This window comes from Saccopteryx leptura, chromosome 3 (assembly GCF_036850995.1).
Source record: "Saccopteryx leptura isolate mSacLep1 chromosome 3, mSacLep1_pri_phased_curated, whole genome shotgun sequence".
NCBI classification, from domain to species: domain Eukaryota; kingdom Metazoa; phylum Chordata; class Mammalia; order Chiroptera; family Emballonuridae; genus Saccopteryx; species Saccopteryx leptura.
Window position 1 is genome coordinate 300968179 of NC_089505.1, and position 27920 is coordinate 300996098.

Sequence of the window (27920 nt, forward strand, 5' to 3'; positions counted from 1 at the left end):
TAATTCATAACTGTAAGGTAGAGAGGACTTGTCATAAAAGATTGTTATGTGAATGTACTTTGGGACAAATATTAATCATAGAACAAGCAATAACATTTCTTCAAAATTCTGGCCTAAAGTTACCCATATCTATACCTCTAATTATTTGTAGTTAATTATTAAAGGTGAGAATAAAAGAATATATGTTGTGACCTATATAAACAGCTATTTCTTCCAAAAATATAAATGGCCACTTAAAAGTGAGTGAATATAAAGCCTGTTATTGATAAATTGAGCTGGAAGAAAGGCATATTTTCTGGGTTAGGAAAAAAACATTGTTCATTTGGGAATGCATGGTGGAGGAGCAGATTACCAATAAACACAATAGGAGAACACATTCAATTAACATTAAATTAATGTGAAAATGGAATAAACCTACATTGTAAGATCCTGGTGTAGAGATTAAGTAGAGGAATATTACCTATCTTCTCCATTCAAGGAAACTACAACCTATTAGGTACACATACAGATATACAATAACCAAAATAAATAACATAATGTGAGAAGTATTGAGATGGTAATTTAAAGGGCTTTGAAAGGGAATGTCCAACTTCATTGTGATGGAACAATTAAAGTGGAAATGAAATTAGCAAATCTAAGAAACAGATAAATTTGAGACCAGAAAAATGTGAGCTTAAAAAAACCCCATTATGATCCTAAACTTACATGAATATAATAACTGTTTTCCAGGCCCTGGCCGGATGGCTTAGTGGTAGAGAGTTGGCCTGGCGTGCGGAAGTCCCGGGTTTGATTCCCAGCCAGGGCACACAGGAGAGGCACCCATCTGCTTCTCCACCCCTCCCCCTCTCCTTCCTCTCTGTCTCTCTCTTTCCCTCTCGCAGCTGAGGCTCCATTGGAGCAAAAGATGGCCCGGATGCTGGGGATGGCTCCTTGGCCTCTGCCCCAGGCGCTAGAGTGGCTCTGGTCGCGACAGAGCGACGCCCCGGATGGGCAGAGCATCGTCCCCTGGTGGGCGTGCCAAGTGGATCCCAGTCGGGCGCATGCGGGAGTCTGTCTGACTGCCTCCCCGTTTCCAGCTTCAGAAAAATACAATAAAATAAAATAAAAAATAACTGTTTTCCAAATGAAAAACTGTAGTATATGTAAAAAAAAAAAGAAAAAGAAGGCTAAGGTGATAGCAATACTCATGATGGGAAGGTGTGAGTCAACTCTACATGGTGATGAAATATTTTTTAAGTTTCCAAAAGTTGCTACAGGAAGACTCCTTCCGTACTTTTCTCATACAAGAAGGGTAGAAATCTTGAAAGTCCCTTGGGCTGATAGTCTTTGATTTTTAAAAGTTTATGATGGATTTTTTAATTTGGATTGTTATTTTTCATATATATGTATTTCACCTTTAACAGAACACATTGCTCAAAAACAGTATTGCTTACATGTTATTTTTGCATTTCTTTTAGTGGATAATTTTGAAATCTACCTGGACTACTTTTGAACTTTGTAGTTTTGATGCATATAAAAGCAAGACGCACCTAAATATTTTTTATTTACCAGAAAGGTTTTAAAGTGAATGATTTACATTTTTTGACCTACCAAACTCTCCTAGAAAAAACTACTACAGACTACTAGTTAGATATTTGGGGAGTTATACATATATTAACTTTTCCACACATCTAGAAACCAAACGTCATCCTATTAGAAAAGAATCTAACTTCCTCCCAGGTGTAATGTACATTCAAGAACTGTCATTCTGAACACTCAGTGTGGAAAAATCTAACTCTAAATTGTGTTATGACATTGACTAGATATTAAGAAAGAAAAACCAGTCTACTAGAAATGTAGGACACATACAGTACAGTTGAATAAGTTTTAGATAAAACATTGGCATAATTGTGGCATGAGAATAACATTTAAAATTTTAGGACTGTAAATATAATTTTATTTGTTAACATCAAAAAGCTACCAAAGTCATCCACACTTTTATAATTTTGTTTTAGAAGACTCAAGATATAATGATACTAAAAAAAATCAATATTCAGGAAAGGATACAAATTGTGAAACAATTTAAATACAGATTTACACATGTGTATTGGTGTGTGAACATGTGGTAAAACAATAAAGAAATACAAGGAAAAGACAGAAAATTTCAGACAATAGTTACCTCTGGGAGAGAGGTGATAAAGAGAACGTGATAAAGGAGGTGTCTGTCCACTGGGTTCCAACCATATTGGTCTGAGTTGAATAAGTATGTGATTTCTTTTTTTAATTAAGTGAGAAGCAGGGAAGCAGAAAGACAGACTCCCCACATGCACCCCGACCAGCATCCACCCAGTAAGCCCTTTACTGGGGCGATGCTCTGCCCATCTGGGGCTGCTGCTTCGTTGCTTGGCAACTGAGCTATTTTAGCACCTGAGGTAAAGTGATGGAGCCATACTCAGCACCTGGGGCCAACTTTTGCTCTAACCATTCAAGCCATGGCTGCGGGAGGGGGTGAGGGAGAGAGAGAGAGCAAGAGAAGAGGAGGGGTGGAGAAACAGATGGTCGCTTCTCCTGTGTGCCCTGACTGGGAATCAAACATGGGACTTCCACACGCTGGGCCAACGCTCTACCCCTGAGCCAGCCAATCAGGGCAAGTATGTGGGTTTTTAAATATACATTCATAAGTCTGAATATTTCATGAAAAAGAACCACTTCTGTGAATGCATCCTGCATACATACGCACACACCCTCTTTCTTAATATAGCTTATAGACTGTGTTCTCAGAGTGACAGAAATCGCATACCCTTCTTGTATGTCATTTTGAAACAACTCTACAGATAATTTTCCTAAAAAGGAGCATTCCAGTACCTGCAGGAATACACGTGGCTCTTGCGTATGCTGCGCCTGAAGAAACCCTTGCACCCGTCACAGCTGGATGCTCCATAGTGCTTTCCTGTCGCTCTGTCCCCACATATAGCACATAGACAGTTAACACCGTTGTCTGTGGTATTCATACTTGTCGTCTCTGGGGCAGAATTATCTGTTTAAAAAAAAAAAAAGGGAGGAGTAGGGTTTCTACTTAAATTGTCCTACTAAATATTCACAGGCTTCAAACACTCCATTCCATGCCTTGGTCCCATGACTGCTTCCCTGTAACCACTGGCTGCTCCTGCCAGTTTCCATTCCGATTGCCCCTCTCGCATTTCTGATGATGACACTTTGGGACACTATAAGGCTCAGTCCCCAAACTACACGCTTTCTCAAGGGAAGCTCATCCAGTCCCATGACTATAATTATAGGAGTAGAACCCCCAAATTTTACCGCTAACCATGACGTCTCCCATGGGCATCAGTCTGAAATCCCCAAATACCTATTTAACAACTTCACTTTGAAGTCTAAGAGGAATTGCAAATGAATGTATCAAAAGAGAACTCTTTGATTTCCCCCCGCCCCCCGAAGGTGTTCTTCCTATAGCCTTCCGTATCAGTCCCTAGTGTTAGGCAGTCCCCTGGTCCAGGAAGCTGTGAGTCTTCACCCCATTCTCTTCCGCATCTCTGAGACCCAGTCCCCACGCTGAAGATCATAGTTAAAATACACAGAGAATCCACAACTCTTCACCCTTTCACGATGGTGGCTCTTATCCAACTGACCATAATTCTTCTCATGGATCTTTGCAAAAGCCTTCTATCAATTTCTCCCCTTCCACCCTTGTTCCCTACTGTTTATTAGTGCCTTGCAAAGCTCTGTGGACAGAGCCCCCCTCACATTTCTCTGATCCATTATCTAGTACTATTTTTCATCTTGTTCACTGTCCCCCAGCAATGTGGCCTTCTTCGTCCCTGAAGTTTGTTTCTATCCCAGAACCATTATGCTTGCTATTCCTTCTGCCTGGAAGGCAAGTTCTGCACCAAAACTTGCTTCCAGCTGACCATCTGGCTCCTACTCAAATCTCTCATTTCCTATGAGACATTCTCTGAACACACTTCCCAAAGTATCACTTCCCAGCTGCCCTTCAAGTAGAACCTAGAACTAAAATAAATAACTGCTTCATTGTCTGAAATTATATTCAGTGTTGGTCTGCCCATGTGTTCTTCATCTCTGTCCATAGAGTACAGGCTGCACAATGTCAGAGAATTCTCTGTCTCACCCACCCCTCTGTCTTCCAGCTCTGAAGTCTGTGTCTGGAGGAAAGTAGAATCTGATATACAGTTTTGAAAAGAGAAGCTTAAAAATTTCACAGATATTTTTATATAAGTGTTTCATAAATATGTTAATGTTGTTGACTTCATCTTTTAAAATCTGTATGTACTCAAAAGATATTAAATATATAAGGTAATATTTTTTAAATTTTGTTTGTAAAATTGTATAATATATACATAATAACTTGTTATATCTCCAATATTACAAAAGATAAAATTAACAGTTGTAATGTCCCAAGTACATTCTGTGACATATATATTCCACTTACTAATATTTCTGAGTAGACAGATAATATCATGTTTAATTTTAGCAAGTAAGAAAAAACATAATAAGAGTATGCTTAAGGTTAACTATGTAACATTATTGAATTTAAATGTATGAATTTTTCTTTTGGTAACATAGCAAAATAGAAATATGTCCACCAGAAATATTTAGAATTGGTTGCATTCCAGGAATTTATATGAAAATACAAAAAATTTGAACTCTTGTTTTAACTTTATTTTCATATTATATATATATATATATAATATTATATATATATTATATTTGAACTCTTGTTTTAACTTTATTTTCATATTATATATATATAATATTATATATATATTATATATATATATAATATTATATATATATATTATATATATATATTAGAGCAGGAGTAGTCAACCTTTTTATATCTACTGCCCACTTTTGTATCTCTGTTAGTAGTAAAATTTTCTAACTTCCCACTGGTTCCACAGTAATGGTGATTTATAAAGTAGGGAAGTAACTTTACTTTATACAATTTATAAAGCAGAGTTACAGCAAGTTAAAGCATCTAATAATAATTACTTACCAAGTGCTTTATGCCAGATTTTTGCTAAGTTTGGCAGAATCAATCTTTATAAAACAACTTACTATAGTTAAATCTATCTTTTTATTTATACTTTGGTTGCTCCGCTACTGCCCACCATGAAAGCTGGAACACACACTAGTGGGTGGTAGGGACCAGGTTGACTACCACTGTTTTAGAAAGATAGAGAAACAGTGATTTATTGTTTCCCTTATTCATGCATTTATTGGTTGATTTTTTTATGTGCCCTGACCAGTAATCAAACCCACAACTTTGGAGTATCAGGACGACTGTCTAATCAACCAAGCTATCTGACCAGGGCATATTTGTATGTTATTAGCAACTTTAAGGCGAAAAACAACAAGTTATACAACACTTTGAAAAGTCAGTTGTTTTAGTAAATATTTATGGTGTTTGTCCCTCCTATTTAGCAATGTATAGCCTTTTTAAGAAATCATGATTATACTGAGATATACTCTATTAAATATCTCTAATCGAAGCTAAACATAAGGAATTAAAATAGTTACTTCTAAGATTTGTACTATAGGTTCATTTCTACTCTTTTTGTGCTAAAATTTCAAAATTCATCTTGTGACGATTTAAAAAAATTGTTCCACTAATAATGCAACATACATTCTCAGTCCTAAACTAAACACACACACACACACACACACACACACACACACACACACACACACTTTTTTTCAAACTATATAATTACTAGATGTTTGGAACTCTATCAATTATAACTATTATAACTGATCTTGTACAATAGTTTTGCTTAACAAATTAATTTAAAATCAATAGTAAATTATAGTATATTATAAAAAGACCTGCACCCTAAAAACCTCATGTCTTCTTTAAAGTTAAAATGTTACAATAGATATATACCGAGAGCTTTTGAGGCTAAACATTAGCTTGTCAAGTGGAATTATAATATAAACCTGTATTTCCCCTTTCATATTTGTGTTCAATGCAAAAACTTGATTAGAGTTCTCAATTCAGTTTCTCATCAGCAGTAATTCAGAGCCGGAACTGTGAAGGAGGGGGAACCAGGAAACCGCTCCGGCGCTCTATGGAAACTCTGTCCAGTATGTCATTTTAAATATTTCATAGAACATAAAGTTTACACCCAATCTACCAATGTTACTTACGACTGATTTACAGTAATTAAAATAACTCTTTTTACCTAAATTGGCCCATGACAGAATTCTGAGATTTAACTTTATTATACCTAACTAGGCTTTTTCTATCACAAATGAAATGGGCCCAGCCTTATTAATTAAAATTCTGTGAAGCACAAGAGCTCAGATCTGCGGATTTCACAAACAAGTCCTGAATTCTCCAGCAATAAATCCTGGAGCTACTTACATGCCTGGGAAGCTCAGTTTTACTTCCCCCACTCTATTTACTTTTTAAAAAGTATTCACAAGCTCACAAGCTGATGAGAACTCACCATTTGAATTATACAGAATCTGCATAGTTTCAAACTCCAAGGTGGTATACGTCGGGTCCAAAACTTCACTGTAATTTGCCATATCCATGTCCAGTATGGGTTCCGATACCCTCATCATTGACTTAGAGACACACATGCAGGGCCACCACAAGCCCAGGGTGTGTGAGGGCTGCCCGGCTTTCAATCTGGGAGTGACAACCCAAAGTTAACTGTAACTGAGTGACTTTTGTGCCACAGTGGGAGGAGCTGTAAAACTGTAAACTCCTCTGGCAGGCCATATTCTGCTTCTTTCTTCTTTTATGGCATGCAAAAGCAATTCCCTGTGATAACCATGGAATGTTTCATGGAATCACCTTATCTGAAGTGCTTAGTGGACTAACATGATTTCCTAAATTGATTTCCAGTAGACAATAAATGATGTCATTAAGAAAATTTAAAAATAGAAAAGAGACTCTCTCAGGTTATAAACTATAATTGTAACATGATTTATCCCCTTAAAGGGGTTGAAATCACACACCACAGCTTCTATAAGATGGAACTTCACTGTTATAAGTTTGATAAGCCACGACTATAAATTAACCTTTAACACTTAACAGAAGTTTTTAACAATCACAGAATTTCTTCCCCTTCCATAAAGCTAACTCTCTTCATGCTGGAATAAAACAAGTTTGTTACTTGAAATGACAGGGATTTATGCCATACTCCAGTATGGGCATGACCCTAATAAGACCTTTGACATATTCTCTTTAACTATCAACTTCTGAGTCTCTGTCCCTTGCATGTTTGTCAACTTCCCAAAGGCAGAAGCAATATAGTCGCCGGTATATTGTAAGCATTCAATAAATAATTACAACATGGATGAAGTTCCATTTCTTTTGACTTTTGATGCCTCCTACATGAACTAACCTGAAATAACGTTATCTCTAACGTGTGCATCCACACAATCCCATAGTCCACCTCTTATATTGAACTTCCATTGAGCACATGGTTTCTTTTATGTGCAGATGACAAGAGCATTAGAAGATAGTATTTGATGATTATACATATTTTACTTCTGAGAATACGTTTATTGATTTTATCTTCCAAGAAAAAATTCCACCCACAGTTACACTCTAAAATAAGTATTTCATTTTCCACATTTGTTAAAGATTACTACAAAGTAATATCTTTTATTCAATTTCTTAAAACCATAAAACTTGTGAATAAAGTATTAAAGAAATCATTGTATTTTTCATGTGGGAAAGCTAGGCTGGCCTCTTACTCTCAGAATCATGTAAGGAATTATGAAGATAATGTCAAAGGGTACCGTTAGCAGCCTTTCACTCAATCTAACAGTGATCCCTGGAATAGCCCTCTTGCCCTCACATCCTGTAGACTCTTAATTGTGATAACATTAGGGGAATACATTTTACAGAAACAGTTTTCTTTAGTGAAAGCTAACTGGAATTCTTCCGTTTTGGATTAATGGACAGCAAGCCTATTCTCCAGTTTCCATTTGCATGAAGTGGTTCTTGTTTGTGTTAAACTCACACAGACACGTTTCCTGTGTGAACCAAAGGGTTGAACTGTTCACAATCTATCTCCTCTACATAGTAACTAACTAGTGCTGAGGGATGTCACCGATAGGAGGGTTCCAACAGAAGAAAAATATAAAGCACAGAACTATTCATTTACAAGACTGCAAAACACTAAGAAAAATGTGGATACATGAGTCCCCCATTATCTGTGGCTGATACGTTCCAAGCCCCCCAGTGGATGCTTGAAAGTGTGGCTAGTATTAAAAGCTATATAATACTATGTTTTTTTCCTATATATACACATCTATGATAAAGTTTAATTTATTAATTAGGCACTGTAAGAGACTAACAATAATAATAATCAATAGAAGAGAACAATATCCTGTAGTAAACGTTTTATGAATGGCACTGGGTCCATTATCAAGTAAAATAAGGGTTACTTGGGCACAAGCACTGTGATACCATGATAGTCAATCGGACCACCAAGACAGCTACTACATAACTAATGGAGAAGCTGGGCACAGGGACAGAGCAGGAGGGCAGGATCAAAACTGTATGGTTTAAAACATGAGGTTTTTTAATTATTTCTTGAATTTTTTTTATACACTTTTCAGACTGCAAGTAACTGAAACCATGAAAAGCAAAACCACAGATGGGGACCGGGGTTTACTGTAAGGCTCAGGATAACAATGCTGTCAAGTTTTATTGTTCTTCTCCACCCTGTGCCCACAGGGGTATCACCGTGGGGTTAGGGAATTCTGCTCAAGGTGCATCTCAGCACAGATCCAAATGTCACCACCAGCAATGAACCGAGCTGCCTTTCAAGATAAAACATGTTGCCATCCATGTTATTGTTAACTATTTTCTTCACTTTATAGACTAAAAACTTGAGAATTTCTCAAAGATACGGCAGATACAATTAGCAGCCATATCTCCTCAAGTGGGCAGGTTGTCTGTCTTATTGATGAAGAACAAAATCAAAGCTATCAGTAAAGCAACCGGAATGTAGAATCCTACTAGAATTTTATGCTTTCTACAAAAATATCTTACATATTTTAATCAACTTGGTTTTATCCACAAAGTATTTCTCTTGGTTTTTATTGAGGGAAAAAAATCTCTTTTCACACTCATTTCATTGCATTATGCAACATTTAATTAAATTATGAAATAAAATAATACAAAGAAATGGCATTAATATGGTAAGTAACAAATACAAACAACTTGTGATAACTATGTGAAGTCACTAAGTTGGTTGGGGGACACTGTGGTCCTATTCACAATTGCCAAGATGATAACAATACAAATGTTCATCAATGGATGGATGGGTAAGAAAATATGCTCTACAACGTAATACTGTTCAGCCTTAAAAAGGAGTGAACTGCAGATAATTACCACAACATAGATGCCCCTTAAAGACATAATGCTAACAGCCCTGGTCGGTGGCTCAGTGGATAGAGCACTGATTGGCCCAGTGTATGAACATCCTGGGTTCAATTCCCTATCAGGGCACACAGGAGAAGTGATCATCTATCTGCTTCTAACTTTCTTCTCCCCCTTCCCTCTCTCTTCCCCTCCCACAGACAGTGGCTCAATTGGTTCAAGTGTGGCCCTGAGTGCTGAGGATAGCTCCATTGGAGCTCCTCAGCCGCAGGCACTAAAAATAGCTCAGTACTCAAGATTTTGCCCCACATGGGGTTGCTGGGTGGATCCTGATCAGGGAGCATGTGGGAGTCTGCCTTACTATCTCCTCTCATCTCACACAAAAAAAAAAAAAATGAAGGAAAGAAAAAGAAAAAAAAAAAACCACAATGCTAAGTAAAATAAGCCAGTCACAGTAAGGTCAAAATGGCATTAATTGGTCCAGTAATATGAGAAATCTAAAGTCAAACTCATAGATTCAAAAGGAAGAACAGAGAGGTTGTCAGGAGCCAAGGGGAGAAAGAAATGAGGAGTTACTGAACAAAGGGTCTAAAATTTCAGTTAAGCAAGATGAATAAGCTATGGAGATCTGCTGTATAACATTGTAACAGTCAACAATAATGTGTTCTACACTTAAAAGTATGTTAAAAGAGAAGATGTGTTAAGTGTTCTTACCAAGAGAAAAAGAAAAAGGATTTATGAAGAGCTAAACAACATCACAGGGAAGTATTCAACCTTTTTAGTAATCAGAGAAATGTAATATGGAACAATTCATGCTCTTAAGAAAGAGAAAAGTGTCTACTACTTAAGGAAGTTGGCCACCTGGGACACTACAGGTGTGTCCATAAAGTCATGGTGCACTTTTGACAGGTCACAGGAAAGCAACAAAAGACGACAGAAATGTGAAATCTGCACCAAATAAAAGGAAAACCCTCCCAATTTCTGTAGGACGATGTGGCAGCACGTGAGCAGATGATGCTGTAACACCGTGTATAACAGTCGAGATGTGGACAGTACAGAGGAAAGTTCAGTGTGTTCTGTGGCTTGCTAAATTCAAATCCGTGACCAAAATGCAACGTGAATATCGGCGCGTTTATAACAAAGCGCCACCACATAGGAATAACATTACTTGGTGGGATAAGCAGTTGAAGAAAACCGGCAGTTTGGTGGAGAAACCCCGTTCTGGTAGGCCATCAGTCAGTGACGAGTCTGTAGAGGCTATACAGATAGCTACCTAAGGAGCCCTAAACATCTGTGCGTGAGCCCACATCGAACTGCACTGAATAGGTATGAAACTGGGAGAGTTTTCCTTTTATTTGGTGCAGATTTCACATTTCTATTGTCTTTTGTTGCTTTCCTGTGACTGGTCAAAAGTGCACCATGACTTTACGGACACACTGTATTAGAGTTCTAAAAAAAGAAGTTGAGAACCTGCAATAAACCAGGAAGTTGGCTATGTCAGAAAGATGGTCAGAATTTCACTTCTATTGATTTTAACAAGAGATAACATGTTTTTATAAATTAGTTTATATGCCTCCTTATGACCAATCTCTCCTCTCTATTTCTAAAATTAATTAGGCTAAACTTGGAATATTTTTATTTGCTTAAGTAAGAGTAGGGAAGGACAATGAGGAGAATGAAAAAGGGGAAAAAAAGAAAGTTGGAGAAAAAGAAAATATCACAGAGAAACAATTATAGTCATGGTTACTTTTAAATTTCAAATTATGCATCATAACCAAAGCAACACACACTTTAGTATTTTGGGGGTTTTCCATTCAACAATAGTTGTGGAATTTTCATAATTTAGTAAATTTCATGTTTAGAAACATGTCTATGATGCAATCAGACAAAATAAGATTATATAATTTAATTGTCTAAACCTTAGATATATTAAAAAGTTAAGTATTTGTTTCCATATTTCCACATTCAAGTTCAGTTATTTTCAGGGATGAAACAGATGGATCACACCCAGAGAGATTTTCATTAATGCTTCACCAAGTACTGATGAGTAAATTCAGTAAGACCATATTAGATTAAAAGCTTAACTAGTAAGAAAAAAAAAAACTATATTAATTTTACGCATAGGTGATATAGAACCAATTACCCTTAAGTAAATGGGACTTATGTTTACTAAACCTTACATTCAATAAAAAGTTATGAGTTCTTTTAAGTTTACTTCTAAAGGTTTAATTGTGAAAAGCACCAAATATTCATGTTAATTCTTAAGACAAGTGATGATGATACTAAGTAGCATACATATTCTAAAATGAAATATATAAACTTAATTTGTGTCCAAAAATATAAATATATATGATAAACAATGATCTATTGAAAATCTCTCCTAAGAGGTCACTTAACAGAGGTCCCTATCCTGTAAGCTGAGCAAATACTACTGGTTTTTGGTGTGATCTCATGGTTTGTGAGCTAAACTGGACCTTCTTAGCCCTAATCAAGCCACAGACCGCAGAAAGAAAAAAAAAAATTCCTTGCAGATAAAAGGTTGATTTTAAATATCACAACTAATGTTCTTGAAAACTGTTTCTCTCAGAATGGTGGTTCTCTAAACTGGCATGTGAAATACGGTATTTGAATTTCTTTAGTATAATGTAACAAAAGAAGAAAACAACATAGTGTTTTAAAAAACCAACTCAATTCATTATTGACTATTCAGGAAAATAGCACCAACACTTCTATCTTATCTGCAAGACTATTAAGCCTGTTAAATTGTTCTATACTTGATATTTGATTTCATCATTTCTTCATAGCATGATTTAAAATAGAAAACAGGCTAATAAAAATCAAGGTTATTTTCATAAAAGAATTGTCATCAAATAATTTGAAATGTTACTATCAATACTAAAAAGCATTCAACTTTTTAGTTATAGTTAAGAAATTTTTTCTGTAAACTTATTCCTTTGAGATTACTTTTCATTACCAAGAAATAAATAATTTTAAAAACACGTTAGTAGTTTCTCTTGTTTCCATATTTCATTTTTTTCTAAGTACACAAATGTAATCATTTTTCCAAGTACACAAATGGTTACACAAATGTAATCACTGAAAGTTAGACATAAAAGAACAAGAATGCAAGTCAACCCAGTGTATGTTTCAGTGATTACAGGGAACCATTAAGTGGAGAACTCTACTCAATAAAATGGTTCATTAATTCAAAGCAAAGTTTTTTTTCATTTCTCAAAAAGAAAACTCAATTAAAATAATTTTCCTTACTGTCACTGTCTTAACTAATCATTATTTCTCTTTTGAAATAGAAACCCTGTCTCTTTACCATTCTATGTTTATTAAAGTATAATGAGTATATTAAAAAATTAAAATAAACAAAAATAGGCATTTAATCTTCAAAGTAAGTAGCTCTTACTGACATGGAAAGAAAGATGTGGAAAACTGGTTGTAATAATTGGATTCTAATTTCAAAGAGCTTCATAGGTCCTTTCTTAGAGCTCAGATTATATATCATTTTTATAGACAAAAACAGTTTTTTCTTGTCTTTTTATTTTCCTTCTTTTATCTGATGACCATGCAGTGACCAGCAGAACTACATTACTCATCAGGTCATTTAAACCAATGTCATTTCCAACATTTAAAAAACCTATTATTTTTTAAAACATATTCCTATCCCAAAATTGTTGAATATTCTTAAATTAAACTGAACATCCATAGATTTGTGTCTTTTTATAATTCCATTTAAATAATTAAAATTATTTCTTAGCATATTGCTCATTCATATTGTTTTTCAGTTCATGAAAATAGCCTAAAGAAACAATTTTAAATCCTTATTTTAGATCTATTTTTAATATGATCACTGCAAGCAACTCATATGACTACGAGAAAATGCCTTTTTATAGTAAAATTTAAATAAATAGGACAGAGATATACAGCACCTTATCAAATCATGGAATTAGTTTAGATATATGTCGCTATTCTTTATCATTTTTAAGATTTGCCTCAACCTCATATTTGTTTATTTGTGAATAAAACATCAGATTATTATTAAAACTAGTCATACCAATAAATGTAAAGTGCAAAACTAAGGAAGATTTGAAACAGTATTATAACTAAATCGGTTGTTGTTCAGATAGACAAAAGGAGGCTTGCACAGCTGAAACCTAAATGTTATCAAGAAAATACTCGGAATAAAGCTAAGAGGTGATCTGAGAAATCTGCATCATTAAATTTACCTTCAGGGTCAGTGCCTTGTGATTCTAAACAGACTCTCCTTTTCAGAAGATAAGGAGCTGATTAGCACTAAATTATTAACTGGCATGTAGATATACTGGTAGGGGAATAGAAGCCTGGGTATAAGGAACACGTTAGGATTCTACAGCCACTATTCTGAGTTTCCTTTTACAATGTGTATTATCGTGATCGTTGTCACTACTGCAAGCTCAGCAGTCAGTCACAATATTTAAGATTGTGGTGGGACGCCGATACCAAAGTTGCTGCATTATACAAAATGCCGGGAAGGAAATTATCAGTTGCAACCAGTATCTACATCAAATGTGCTCTGAAGAGGTATAATGTTTAACAAAAAAGCAGCAGTTTTGCCATGCTGAGTGTACAGACTCGAACATGTGAACAAATGTATCCTGACATTAGACCTTAGAACCTGGGAGTCAATGCATATATACATGCTACATGCATGCATACATACATGCATAAATACATAAGAGTGACTATTGCTTCATTTCAAAAATACAATAATAGTCTATATAGATAGTCATACACTCAAAAACTGTTCAATATCCCTCCTTAAAGCTTTTTTATATACACAAAGAAAACAACATATTAGTGTGATATATTTATTTGATTTAAACTGAATATTTGCACTCCAGTTAGTGAAGGTAGGTGTATAATGCCCTCAAATGAAATGATAAATATTTCACCTCCTTTTAGATAAATTTCTTTTTGAAAAAGCAATATTGATTTTTTTTCCAAAAATGCCATAATGAAGTGTTTCTATAATTTTATATCTAATTTAATTTTTTTTTTTTTTTGGTATTTTTCTGAAGTGAGAAGCAGAAAGGCAGGGAGACAGACTCCCGAATGCGCCCAACCAAGACCCACCCAGCATACTCACCAGGGGGCAATGCTCTGCCATCTGCGGCATTGCTCCATTGCAACCAGAGCCATTCTAGTACCTGAGGCTGAAGGAGGCCATGGAGCCATCCTCAGTGCCTAGGCCAACCTTGCTCCAATGGAGCCTGGGCTGCAGGAGGAGAAGAGAGAGACAGAGAGAAAGGAGATGGGGGATGGGGAAGAAGCAGATGGGTGCTTCTCCTGTGTGCCCTGGCCCGGAATCGAACCCAGGACTTCCACACGCTGGGCCGACACTCTACCACTGAGTGAACTGGCCAGGACCTCCCTAATTTAATTTTTTATTAATCTTTTTCTTCCTAGAATGTTTTTCTGTCACAGACAATAAAACTTTTCTACAGTAATAGAAGTAGTAATCAAAAACTTCAGTCTCGTTACTTGAGGTTAATAAAATGTCCTAAGTGAGTCCACTGAACTAGTTACCTTAAGGTAAATGTCAGGTGGTTCATTCATCTTCACAGATTATACATAAAGTGTAACTCATTTACCTACAGCAAGCCAAAAAGCTTTCTTTTATGATTTCTCTAATTTTATCTTGGTATAATTATTCTTCGTGTGTGTGTAATTTTTATGATGTATGGATGTATGTACTATGCATATATGTACACCATAAATTTTTATTTAATAAATATATTGAAAGACAGTCATCTATGTGAAATAGGTGTCCACCACAGGTTTTTTTGTTTATTTGTTTCTATTTTTTTTCTTCTTTTTCATTTTTCTGAAGCTGGAAATGGGGAGGCAGTCAGACAGACTCCCACATGCGCCCGACCGGGATCCACCCGCATGCCCACCAGGGGGCGATGCTCTGCCCATCTGGGTCGTCGCTCTCTTGCATCCAGAGCCATTCTAGCACCTGAGGCAGAGGCCACAGAGCCATCCTCAGTGCCTGGGCCATCTTTGCTCCAATGGAGCCTTGGCTGCGGGAGGGGAAGAGAGAGACAGAGAGGAAGGAGAGGGGGAGGGGCGGAGAAGCAGATGGACGCTTCTCCTGTGTGCCCTGGCCGGGAATCGAACCTGGGACTCCTGCACGCCAGGCCGACGCTCTACCACTGAGCCAACCGGCCAGGGCCAGTTTGTTTCTATTTTTAAGGCTTTTAAAAATATTTTATTTTATTGACCTTAGAGAGAGAAAAAGAGAGAGCAGGAAAGTGCCCTCACCAGGGATCGAACCAGGAACCTCTGTACTTCACAGACAATGCTCTAACCAACCAAGTTATCTGGCCAGAGCCTCCACCATTGATTTTAAAAAGGTACTCATATCTCTGTGTTCCAATTCAAATCAGTGGATACATAGGAGTGTATAGTTGTGAAATTTTATCAAACCATACACATAAGATATAAGTACTTTCCTTTATCTATATTATACTTCAATAAAAAGTCTAAACAATTAATCTGTTCTAAGATTATATCTTAAGGAAACATCACTATTTTTAAGAATTCAAGGTAGCCCATATAAAGTGTCTTCCATTAAATGTTTCATTATACAACACATATCAGTACACTAAGAATATTCTTAGAGAAGTGACAATTATTAATATCTCTATGAACACTAAAGAAGAGTAAACATACAGAGTTATTTTTCTGGTAATTTATAATTAATGTGTTAATGAAATGTCTTGAAAACCTTTTTACTAAATCTAATACTCTCTTCAGTATTATGGGCTTTGGGGAGCTTTTAAGAAGTACATTGACTCTCTTTATTCTAAGAAATGTTCCATAGTTCAGTAGTTTCACCTGCATGCTTAAACAGTATATTGAACATAAAATATCCCTCACATATCCATCATACCATACAGATAGATGCCTCCTCACATCTTTGTTTGTTGTCCATCATGAAGATCCAAAAATATTGAAGTAATTGGTTTATTATATATCTATCAGTAAAATCTGTTTCGTTTATATAATTGAGGGGGAAAAAAAGTGAAATTAATTATTTAAATTTTTTTTCTTCAAGAAGTAGCCATCTCAGCAATGGGACCTAAAGGCTAGAGTGCCTAGCAGATAATGACAGAAAAGATAACATCTCTACTTCTTAATTCTAAAGGGCAGGATTAGCACCTGGGCAAAGCAGGAGGGGGAAGATTGGCCAACCTGTAAATTCAAGTAGGTTACAATTTCTTTGCGTCATTTGCAGAGAGGTGGGATTCAAAACAGTTCTTTCTGGTTCCAAAAGCTTTGCTTTTTCTTTTATGACATCTGTTTTGTGATATGCTTCTGTTCACTTTGTCTATCTATTTAAAGAAAAGTAACTGAACTCCATTCAAAGTGTTTCCATTCTATGGGCATGGCATATTTCCAGCATTACATTAACTTATATCACATACCACTCTTGAAATATCACTTCAGCAAAATTAGTTGGCATATTAGGAAAATTATCTAGCAGTGGATTTCAATGAGGCATGATTTCTTCTTCCCCCAGGGAAAGATTTGAAAATATCTGGAGAGGAGACATTTTTGGTTGTGACAATTAAGAGAGAGAGGTGACAGTGGTATCTAGTGAGTAGAGGTCAGGAGCACTGCAAACATCTGACAATGACGGAGCACCCATTAACAGCAAAGAATTATCTAGGTGAAATGTCAAAATGCTGAGGTGGAGAAACTTTGACCTACAGCATAGTAAACCTAGGTCATGTTTCCTCATTCAAAATTCAACACATTTTAAATGACAATCAATTGTGATTAGGTATGTAAGTATTCTGAAAATTATAAGAAACTATGATAGGCTTGATTAAGCCCTTTGGAAATTATATAGAATTGTTTAATCATGTGTATGTTTAAATGTTCATTTATTTAAGTTTTTATAAAGTAAGTATTTGTATAAATATATTCTGACATAACCTCTTTAAATTTTTTTAATTATTAATTTAGAGAGAGAGGAAAAGAGAGAGATAATGAGAGAGACAGGCACATCAATCTATTTCTGTATGTGCCCTGACTGGGAATCAAACAGGCAACCTCTGTGCTTTGGGACAATGCTCTCCCCAACCAAGCCATCCAGCCAGGGCTGACATAACCTCTTATACATCACATAAACTGAGTAGTGCCTGAATGAGGCAGTAATATGCACATAAAAAGTTTGTTTAATTAATAAACTAATATAGTAGCATAATAATTGATATGCATGGGCAGAATCTTTTACACAGAAGTCTAACAAATATAGCTTTGATAGCCTTTAAAGTTAAGTTTAATAATTAAGTATTAGCAAGGGAGATATACAATAGCATAAGATATGGAGTAGACTATAACTTTAAAATAGGTATGCAACACACATTAAAAAGACAATTTTTAACCAAAAGGTAATGGTTATATTTTTTTAACATCATTAAAAATATGCTCTTAATATACTTGTTGAATTTTCTGTTTGTGTATCTACTCGACTGGATTACTTCTCAGTTCTTTTTGTGAGATCTTTGCTGGTTTAGCTGTCAGTTCTTGTGCTGTTATACCTGGCAACCCCATCTTCTCTTGAGGTTGCAGTTATGTGTGTTAGAATTAAATGTATATTTATATATATACACACACACACATATGAGCATACAGATATATATATAGATATAGGTAGGAAGAGAGATAAAAAAAGAGACAGACACCTGTATATTGAAAACTATAAGACATTTATAAAAGAAACTGAACACACAAATAAAAAGATATCCTATGTTCACAGATCAGAAGACTTAATAGTGTTAAAAGAGTCATACTATCCAAAGCAATATACAGATTTAATGCAATCGCTATCAAAATTCCAATGGCATTTTTTATAGAAATAGAAGAAATCATTCTAAAATTTCTGTGGAACCATGAAAGACCTTGAATAGCCAAAGCAATCTTGAGAAAGAAACAAAGCTGGAGATATTTTGCTCTCTGATTTCAAACTATTTATAAAGTTATAGTAATCAAAACTCTATAGTATTGGCATAAAAACAGACATATGGATTCATGAAACAGAACTGAAAGCCCAGAAATAAACACACATGTAAAGAGATGGTCAAATAATTTAGGACAAAGTAGCCACAGATATACAACAGGGAAAGGACAGTCTCTTAGTAAGCCAATTCAGGCATGAAATCTAAGTTTTTAATTAGGAAGGAGGTAAAAGGAAAGAATAATCCAGTAATCAAGATACATGCTATCTTGTAGGGATTAAGGGATATGAAAATGAGGTGACTTGTTAATTATTGTCTCTGATTAGGTTACCAGTTTCTCTCCATGTACATTTAAATATTAATCAGAGATCCACTTTAGTACAGTATTATTGAAAAGGACAGAATGAGGGAAGAGTTCAAGATAGTCACTTTGAAATGGAAGATAAGAATTCCCTGCTTACTAAATTTAGTATTTAGTAATTACCAAAGCCGCTTGTAAATTTTATGATAGATTTTATTCCTGCAATATTATAAATTGAACTTTTATGTTTATGGAATGAGTTCAGTATTAGTTTGACTGAACTTTCAAACTCAGATTCTTATAAAAATCACTAAGTCCTGTATTTTTAGATCTATTGTTATTTCACTTTTAGGCTGGCTATAAGTTTCTAATAGACCCGATGATTGGTATGTTTTGGTAGCAAAAATAGGTACAATTGTCTATACTATATGCCTAGTCATAAATTATTTGCATAATCATTTTTAGAAGCACACTCTGGTCCTTAAAATGCAAAATTTTTCATTTTCATTAGGAGAGAAAAATCACTAAAAGTAGCCAATTTTAAAGGTGCAATTTTACCTCCAAGAATGTTAAACTCTGAGGATATCTTTTCCTAATTAAAAAAAAATGATTAAAATGCACTGTGTTAGTTATTACAAACAGACTGTCAAGGGTCATTCCACTTAAATCATTGAGTAGTAAGCAGAGTTAATTATTCAAAGCCCATGTATCTACAAAATATTTAAAATGTAACTGAGAGTTAAATGGATTCATCCCATTCTTCCTCTGATGATTTTTAAACTACATGAAAAAGTGGCAAGAATTTTCAAATATGTATATTTGCAAGGCTTTTATCATTAGTTTTTACAACTTATATATCCTAGAGCGTGCAACAGAACTCCCTCTAGCATAAGGCACATTTGCATTTGTTTATGAGGGACAAGACAGTAAAAGTGACTCAAAGAGACTGCAAGGTAAAACAATGTTCATGAATGTTTTGCTTTAACTTTGGCCATATTTTGGTGAATAAATACAATTTCAAAACACTGTGGTTTGCAAGTTTCAAACTTTTGAAATCTCAGTATTATTCATCTTGGGCTGGAAAAGCAGTTATAGAATGAGATAGACAAGCCAACTCCTGGTTGACCATGGACAATCCCAAATTCATTTGGAAATCGCAAAGGTAGCTGGCAGCAGGAAATACATAGTGTGAACAAGAAAGGCGAAGTTAGCACTAAGCTTAGAGATGGCTCAGGCTAATGCTCCATTTGCGAATGAGGACACAAAGAGGTTCAGTGACTTGTCAAAAGTTCACCAACAAGTTAGCAGAAGAATCAGGTTTAGAAATCAGTAACCACATCAAATTTAACAGGTAAAACCAGTAACTGCATGCACAAGCTAACCTATTTTCAGAGAATGTCAACACAGAAAAACAGAGACCTGCTCTTCAAATCCTAATAAACTACTGATAAAATCATGTGAAAAAAAATTTCTCAGTGATAGACACAGTGTTAAGAGTTGAGTATATCCCAGATTTTAGTAGAAATTTCTAAAGTCACCTACACTAGTGAGTGGCATTATGAAATATCTACCCTCCTTTTCACTCATAAACTACCAAATAACTGTTATAACTCAAAATCACAACATGATAGAGGTTGATAGTCTCCAACAAGCTTCCAGGGTTCATAAGTTACTTTATTAGATCCCAGGATTACATCAGAGCAATGGGACCATTTAAATTTGAATAAAAACATCAAGAACCTAATAAACCATCATCAGTGGAATTATAAATATACGATTTAGACAAAGGGAAATAAATATAAGTGGAAAACTAACATTTGGGAAATGTCCAAATTTGGTAATAATCAAAGTACATTAATCTAAAAAATGTAAATTTATGCCTAGTAAATAAGTTTATTTTATAAATAACATTATATGCTGCAAACAACCAATATCTATTCGGACAAAGCTGATAACAATGCAAACTGCCCTCCCCCCAAATGTGTGTGTGTGTGTATGTATATACATATATATATATATGTGTGTATCAAAAGCTATTAAAATGCTTTTAACTGTTGGCCTAGTAATACCAGTTCTAAGAATACGTCTTTCCAGCCCAGCATGTGGATGTCCTGGATTTGATTTCCAGTCAGGGAAAACAGAAGAAGTGACCCTCTGCTTCTCTACACACACACACCCCTTTCTTTCTCTCTTTCTAAATCTCTCTCTCTTCCCCTCTTGCAGCCATGGCTAGATTGGTTAGAGCGCATTGGACCTAGGAGCTGAGGATGGCTCCATGAAGCCTCCACTTCAGGTGATGAAAAAAGCTCAGTTGTAAGCATGGTCCCAGGAGGGCAGAGCATCAGCCCTAGATGGGGGTTGCCGAGTGGATCCTAGTAGGGGCGCATGCAGGAATCTGTCACTCTGCCTCCCCTTCTCTCACTTGGAAAAAAAGAAAAAAAAAATGTTTTTCTTGATAACCAGAACTGCACCTGGTATTTTAAAAGCAAAATCATCACAGTTAAATATAAATATAAAGAAAGGGTAAGGTTACATTTTCTTTTTTCTTTCCTGATCATGTTCAGAATTTTATAGGCCTGTAAGATTATGGAGGCAATTTAGGCTTGTGTAGTCTGAAAATAGTCCACAATGATTCCTATGTCTTGAGATCATCTGGAACTGCATGTTTACTGACTTTAAACTACTATAGTTCCCATCCCTAGTCTAGGATTATAGCTTGTGATGGTGTGATTTTTCTATACAGGGCTCCCTTCCTGGGCACACCCAGCATTGTCAGCAATTCTCCGCACTGTGGTTATAACTCCACCTCTTTCTGTCCCATTCAAAAAAAAAAAATCATTTCTTAATTCAGAAGAGCATAAGAATTTTTATGGGCACAACACTGATTCAGTTCTAACATAAAACAAACAATCCTCAAACTGTGGTATAGTAGTATAAGAAACAAATTAGTCACATTGCACACCATAATTCCAACACATCAGCTTCTCCTGGCACCAAGGATAGGAAGCTTTGCTCAGGACCAGCAGCCAAAGCTACTTGTGCATATACAATGGAATACTACTCGGCCATAAAAAAAAAAAAAACAAAATTTTACCATTTGTGACAGCATGGATGGACCTAGAGCATATTATGCTAAGTGAAATAAGCCAGTCTGAGAAAGACAAGTACCAAATGATTTCATTCACATGTGGAATCTAAAGAACTCAATATAAATGAACCAAGAAAACAGACACATAGTTGCAGAGAACGAACTGATAGTTGCCAGGTGGGGGTGGGTTGAAGGAGGGGTGGTGGTGATGGTTGAGCACTGGGTGTAAAAGGTGAAGGGATTGGTAGTTACAAAATAATCACAGGGATATAAAGTATACCATAGGGAATATAGTCAATAATATTGTAATAACTACATAAGGTGCTAGGTAGGTACTAGAAGTACCAGGGGGAACACTTTTTAAAGCATATGATTATCTAACACTTTATAAAGCATATGTTGTACACTTGAAACTCACACAAAATAATATTGAATATAAACTGTAACTGAATACACTTATTTTAATTAAAAAAGAAAAGATCAGCAGCCACTGTAAGAATATCTTGACAACAGCTCTTAATGGAAGCCAAAAACTGTACATTACTATTACTATTATTAATAAAAATAATATGTAGCATTTAATAGATGATAACTCTTTGTCAGGCTGTCAGTTACCTTATATTTCATCTTATTTAACACAAAAGCTGTCAGTGACCGCTGTTTTTTTCTTTGTTTTACAGAGAGATAAGCTAAGGCTTAGAGAGTGGTGATTGACCAAAATGAAGTGACAGAAGCAAATACCAATACAGAACTATTCAATGTCAAACTCTGTGCTCTTCACCAGTGCTTTCGTTTACACAGGAAACTTCTTGCAGTATCTGAGAATCCCTTACCCATGCTGTCTTCCGTATAGAAAGGAGTCTTCCCCCTCCAGATCCCACACTGCCCTTCTGACCACACGGCCATTATACCTGAGATATTGTGTATCTGTCTAGAGAAAGTCTATACATGTAAAAACTACATGTGTCTGTGTGTGTGTGTGCTTTTAAATATAAATATATCATAATATACATTATGTCCCACAAATGTCTTTATTTGTGTGACAGTATATCCAGGATGTGTTTCCATAACATCACATGTTGGGCCACCAACCTCCCAATAGACAGTTAGGCTGTGTTCAGGTGTTCGTTGTTACAGATAACACTCCCATGACCAGCCTCTTTGCTGTTCATGTGTGTGAGTCTTTCAAGAGACAGTATCTCAGAGTGAGTAGGTATGGCCTATGTATTTTTTTTCCTTTCTGAGAGATAAGGTCAAATTACATCAAAGTGATTATAATAATTGACACACACACCAATACTATATGGTAATAGTAAAACCTGTTTTCCCACAACCTCATCAATATCAAATATTAAAAACACTTTTATTTTTGCTAAACTGAACAGTAGAACTATTATCACATTCTTGTTTATACTTACATTTAAAAAATTTTAGAGACCAGGCATCCTATTTCTCACTTTATTTTTTCTTTTGAACTACCTAATCATGTCCTTTTGCCCATAAGGCTGGTTGCTATTTTCTTGATTCAAAAGAGTTACTGATATTTTAAAATTAATATTTATCTAAATTATATTATAAATTAGCATTTTCATCATGAGATCTTTTTATATTGCACATAGTCAAATTTTGTTATTTGTTGTGTTCACATACCGGTATTCTCATTAGGTTTCAAGAAAAAAATAGTCTCTCAATTTCTCATTCTTTTCTTACAACTTTTTTTTTTAATTTTATTTTTTTATTTATTCATTTTAGAGAGGAGAGGGAGAGACAGAGAGAGGAGAGACAGAGAGAGAGAAGGGAGGGAGGAGCTGGAAGCATCAACTCCCATATGTGCCTTGACCAGGCAAGCCCAGGGTTTCGAACCGGCGACCTCAGCATTTCCAGGTCGACGCTTTATCCACTGTGCCACCACAGGTCAAGCTTCTTACAACTTTTATAACTATTATATTTCAAACTTTATCTGAAATAATTTGGATAATATATGAACTAGGGGTACAATTATAACTTTTTTATTGAATACTGGTCCATTGTCTACCCCCATTTATTGAATAATTTACCTTTTAGCAATCATTTGGTATAGTCCCAATGTGCAGAAAAAAGTGTGTATGTTTAGAAATACGTTTGAATTTTTTCATCTTATAGATGAAAATATCAAATAGTAACTAATTATTTTTAATTACTTTTGTTCTATGTTTTAAAATCTGGTAGAATCTATTACTCTTCCTGGGAGGGGGGAGGAATTTAAATATATTACAAATAAACATTTATAAGTATGTACATAAATAGTAAACATATATTTTACTTATAATTCTGTGGCTTTAATAATATTCAAAAGATTGGGCAGCCAGTATCACTATCTAATTCCAGAACATATCATCACCCCTTAAAAAGCTCATAGTCATTACCTGCCCACAAACATAACCTATCTATGTTTCTCCTGTTGAATTGCCCCATTCTGGACACTTCATACGGATGAAACTGTGTAGTGTGTGTGTGTGGTTGTGTGTGTCTTGTCCCTTTCAATTGGCTTAATGTTTTCACGATTCATCCATGTTGAAGCATGTATCACTACTTCATTCTTTTTATGGCTGAATAATACTCTCTGGTGGATAGACCTTATTTTGTTTACCATTCATCAATTGATGGAAATTTAGATTGTTTCCACCTTTTATTTGTTATGAACAATGCTGCTATGAGCATTGATTGCTATAAAATTATTTTCTATGAACATATATTTTAAATTCTCTTGGGCACACACCAGAGAGTGGAATTGTTGGCTCATATAGTCACTCTATGCTTAACTTTTTGAGAAATTGTCAAACTCTTTCCCAAAGCAGCTGCAACATTTTACATTGCATTTAGCAGTGTGTATGAAGTTTCAATTTTTCCAACATTCTTGTCAAAATTGTCATAATTTCTGTGAAGTGTCGTCTCATTGTTTTTCTAAATTACATTTCCCATTCATGTGTCTTCTTTGCCAAAATAGCTATTCAAATCCCTTGTTGGCCCATTTGTAACTGGGTTATATATCATATTGTTATTGCAATGTAAGAGTTCTTTTTATATTCTGTATACTAACCCTTTATCAGATATATGATTTGCATACATTATTTGGGCTGTCTTTTTGCTTTATTGATAGTGTTTTTTGAAATATAAATATTTTAAATTTTGGTGAACCCAAAATTATTTTATTGGTTGTGTTTAGTGTCAATCTAAAACTCCATTGCCTAATCTAAGGTAATGATGAAATAACGCTGTATTTTCTTTTAAGAATTTTAAGATTTTGGCTCTTCTGTTTAGGCCATTTGGTTTCATTTTTGTATTTGGTGTTAGGTTGGGAGTCCATGGAACAAGTATATGTGCATGTGTTGCAGTAAGCATGCCTTTTTTTTTTTTTTTTTTTTTTTGTTATTAATACTCTGATATGAGGGATTATATGGTAGAATTTTTTTTTTTTCATTTTTCTGAAGCTGGAAACGGGGAGGCAGTCAGACAGACTCCCACATGTGCCCGACCGGGATCCACCTGGCATGCCCACCAGGGGGTGATGCTTTGCCCCTCTGGGGCGTCCCTCTGTTGCATCCAGAGCCATTCTAGCGCCTGAGGCAGAAGTCACAGAGCCATCCCCAGGGCCCGGGCCATCTTTGCTCCAATGGAGTGTCGCTGCGGGAGGGGAAGAGAGAGACAGAGAGGAAGGAGAGGGGGAGGGGTGGAGAAGCAGATGGGCGCCTCTCCTGTGTGCCCTGGCCGGGAATCGAACCCAGGACTCCTGCACGCCAGGCCGACGCTCTACTGCTGAGCCAATTGGCCAGGGCTATATGGTAGAATTTAAGGATTCTATGTGGTTCCCAAATGTCTTCCCAACAGTATAAATACTTTAAATTTCTTTTCTAATTTCCAGTGAGCTATCTACTAATATATCTATTATAAAGTATATTTTAAAGTGTATTTATATTTTTTGAAAATTTTATAATTGAAAATAAAAACACCAGCATAGTAGGAAATGCAATTTTTGCTAAATTTATTTGGCCTAGCCTAGCCTAAGAATCTTCTTTTAATGACAAAAATTTCCAGAGAATTTTATGAATAAACTCAAACAACGGTAACAAAAGCTAAGAAAACAGAGATTCTTTCAGTACTGTAAATAAAATGAGGATATCCAGGAAAAATCAGGGAGCAACCAGGAGGAAAATAGATTTGATAACAGGAATTAAGATGAAATAAAGATTTTCTGCCCTGAATATATAATGCCATGCTCCTCTTCAATAGTTGTAGGAAACAACATTATCTTTTTCTCCATTGAGTTATTTATTAGATATATCGTTTACTGAGTTTTAATGTCTCTATTATGTTCAGCAGTTAGGACTTCCTTCAACAAGGAAGCAAATGTGATATCCTCTGCCTAATGAAGTTAAGTATGTTTTAACAACACACAAACACAAACGCATTTCCTGCTGCCAATAGAGAACTGACTTTGTTAGAAGACAGCTCTTCTTTGTACCTAAGGACTACAGGCAGCTTAAGGATAGAGGCAAATGCCAATGCAGCTCTGGTGCTTAGTCACTGAAGCCTTCTCACCCACACAAATCTAAAGGGAAACGGGCACAAGGACGTGGAGCCTACTGACCCAGTTTATTCTAAATCGCAGGTCATCGGGACTGAGGATGTGTACTTTCTGCGGCAACCAATCACAAAGAGCCAACAAGGCTTTTACGCTACAGCCAATCAAATAAGTTCCTGCATTTGCTCCTCCAACTCTGTCTGTCCTTCCCCAGCTCTGGGCCAGTGGACTTATTTTGGCGCTTATGACTGAAATTGATTTTTGCTCAGATAAACTCTTAAAATGTTTTATACGCATGAGTTTAACATTTAACAATATAGAGATAGTTATGTATGTTTTCACACATATTTTTATATTTTATGATTGATCTGTATGAATGTGTATGAGTGTGCACATATATAGAGATAAAATGTAATGACATTCCAATCTGCTCTCTCATGCTTCTCTGGTAGACAGTGAGTCTGCAGACTGTCACCAGCTCTCCTGTCAAACCAGCCCTGTTCAGAGAACCGTCCCCCTCTTCACCTCCCATGGAAACAGGCAAACACCACTTAGGATGGGTGGCTCTTCTCTCCATTCTTCTCAAGAGAGATCAGCCTCATTGCTTATAAATCCACATTAAAAATATCCTTCGGGCTTTCTCATGTGCTTCCTAGAAGGATGAGGTGAGTCACTGGGTGAGGTCTGCTGGGACTGACAGGAAAAGTTAACAGGCTTCAGGGCACTGGGGACCAGGCACCTAATCGCCCATGGGCTGTAGTTCTTCTCTACAAGATGTGAGTAACAAGACTCATAAGATTGTTTCAAGGAATAAATGAGGTAGATTATGTGAGAGCTTTATGCAGTCTACAAAGCACAGTGGTAGAAGTTGGTTTTTACTAGGTCAGAGTGGGACATATACATAAAATGTTGCACAAATATGGAGGGTTTCTCTACAACTCCAATCCAGGGCTACAATGTGCATTTTATCAGAAAACACTCTCTGTTTTAACCAGCTTTCCAGTTTTCCTTCTAACCTTTTGTTAGGTCACTACAAAGGGACAGTAAAAGAACCATCTCTGACCTACGTGTTTCTGGCTGGACAGAGTTTTACAGAAAACAATCATTTAGCCAGATAGAATGGTATCTAACCTCAGATGCGAGTTAGAGTGTTTCAGACAATCAACGTTGAAAGAATTTAGACAGGAAAACACTTCAGTGGGGCCAACAGGGAGAGATTGTAGGGGGTGTAGCACTTTTGCTAGCCCTTGAAACATGGGCGTGATGTTGAGAAAGAAGCATCCCAAGATGGAAGAAGAGTATAACGATAGGGATAGAAAACTCATTTTAAAGATGAGCGCCTTCAGTAGGAGGAAAAAAAGTAAAATGAGGTGATAACGATGTATGTTGAGACAAAGCAGTGGTCAAGAAAATCACATGTCCTGCAGCAAACCTTGCCTGGAGAGGACGGTATCGAAAAGGGCATGACGCTGAAAGCAAGAATGGCCTCGTTGTCCACAGCTGCTCATTGGTCCCATGTCATCCCTTGGCACGGGCTTGGACGTGCCCCCGCAGTCTGTCTGAACAGAGCTGTCTTCCTCTACTTTTATATC

General features: G+C 35.9%; 1 protein-coding gene across 2 annotated transcripts in view; it reads right to left on the reverse strand.

The window, feature by feature from the left end:
* HNF4G (hepatocyte nuclear factor 4 gamma) overlaps positions 1-27920 on the reverse strand; it is a 106587-nt gene that overhangs the window by 19652 nt on the left and 59015 nt on the right. Inside the window, exons 1-2 of one of the 2 annotated variants that reach the window (XM_066378857.1) lie at positions 6465-6666; positions 2845-3016 (exon numbers count right to left, since the gene is read on the reverse strand). In XM_066378857.1, the coding sequence (XP_066234954.1) occupies positions 2845-3016; positions 6465-6600 (308 nt within the window). In that variant the 5' untranslated portion in view covers positions 6601-6666. Of the gene's footprint in view, positions 1-2844; positions 3017-6464; positions 6667-27920 lie in introns of those variants that run through there. The other variant, XM_066378858.1, reaches the window with a different exon arrangement.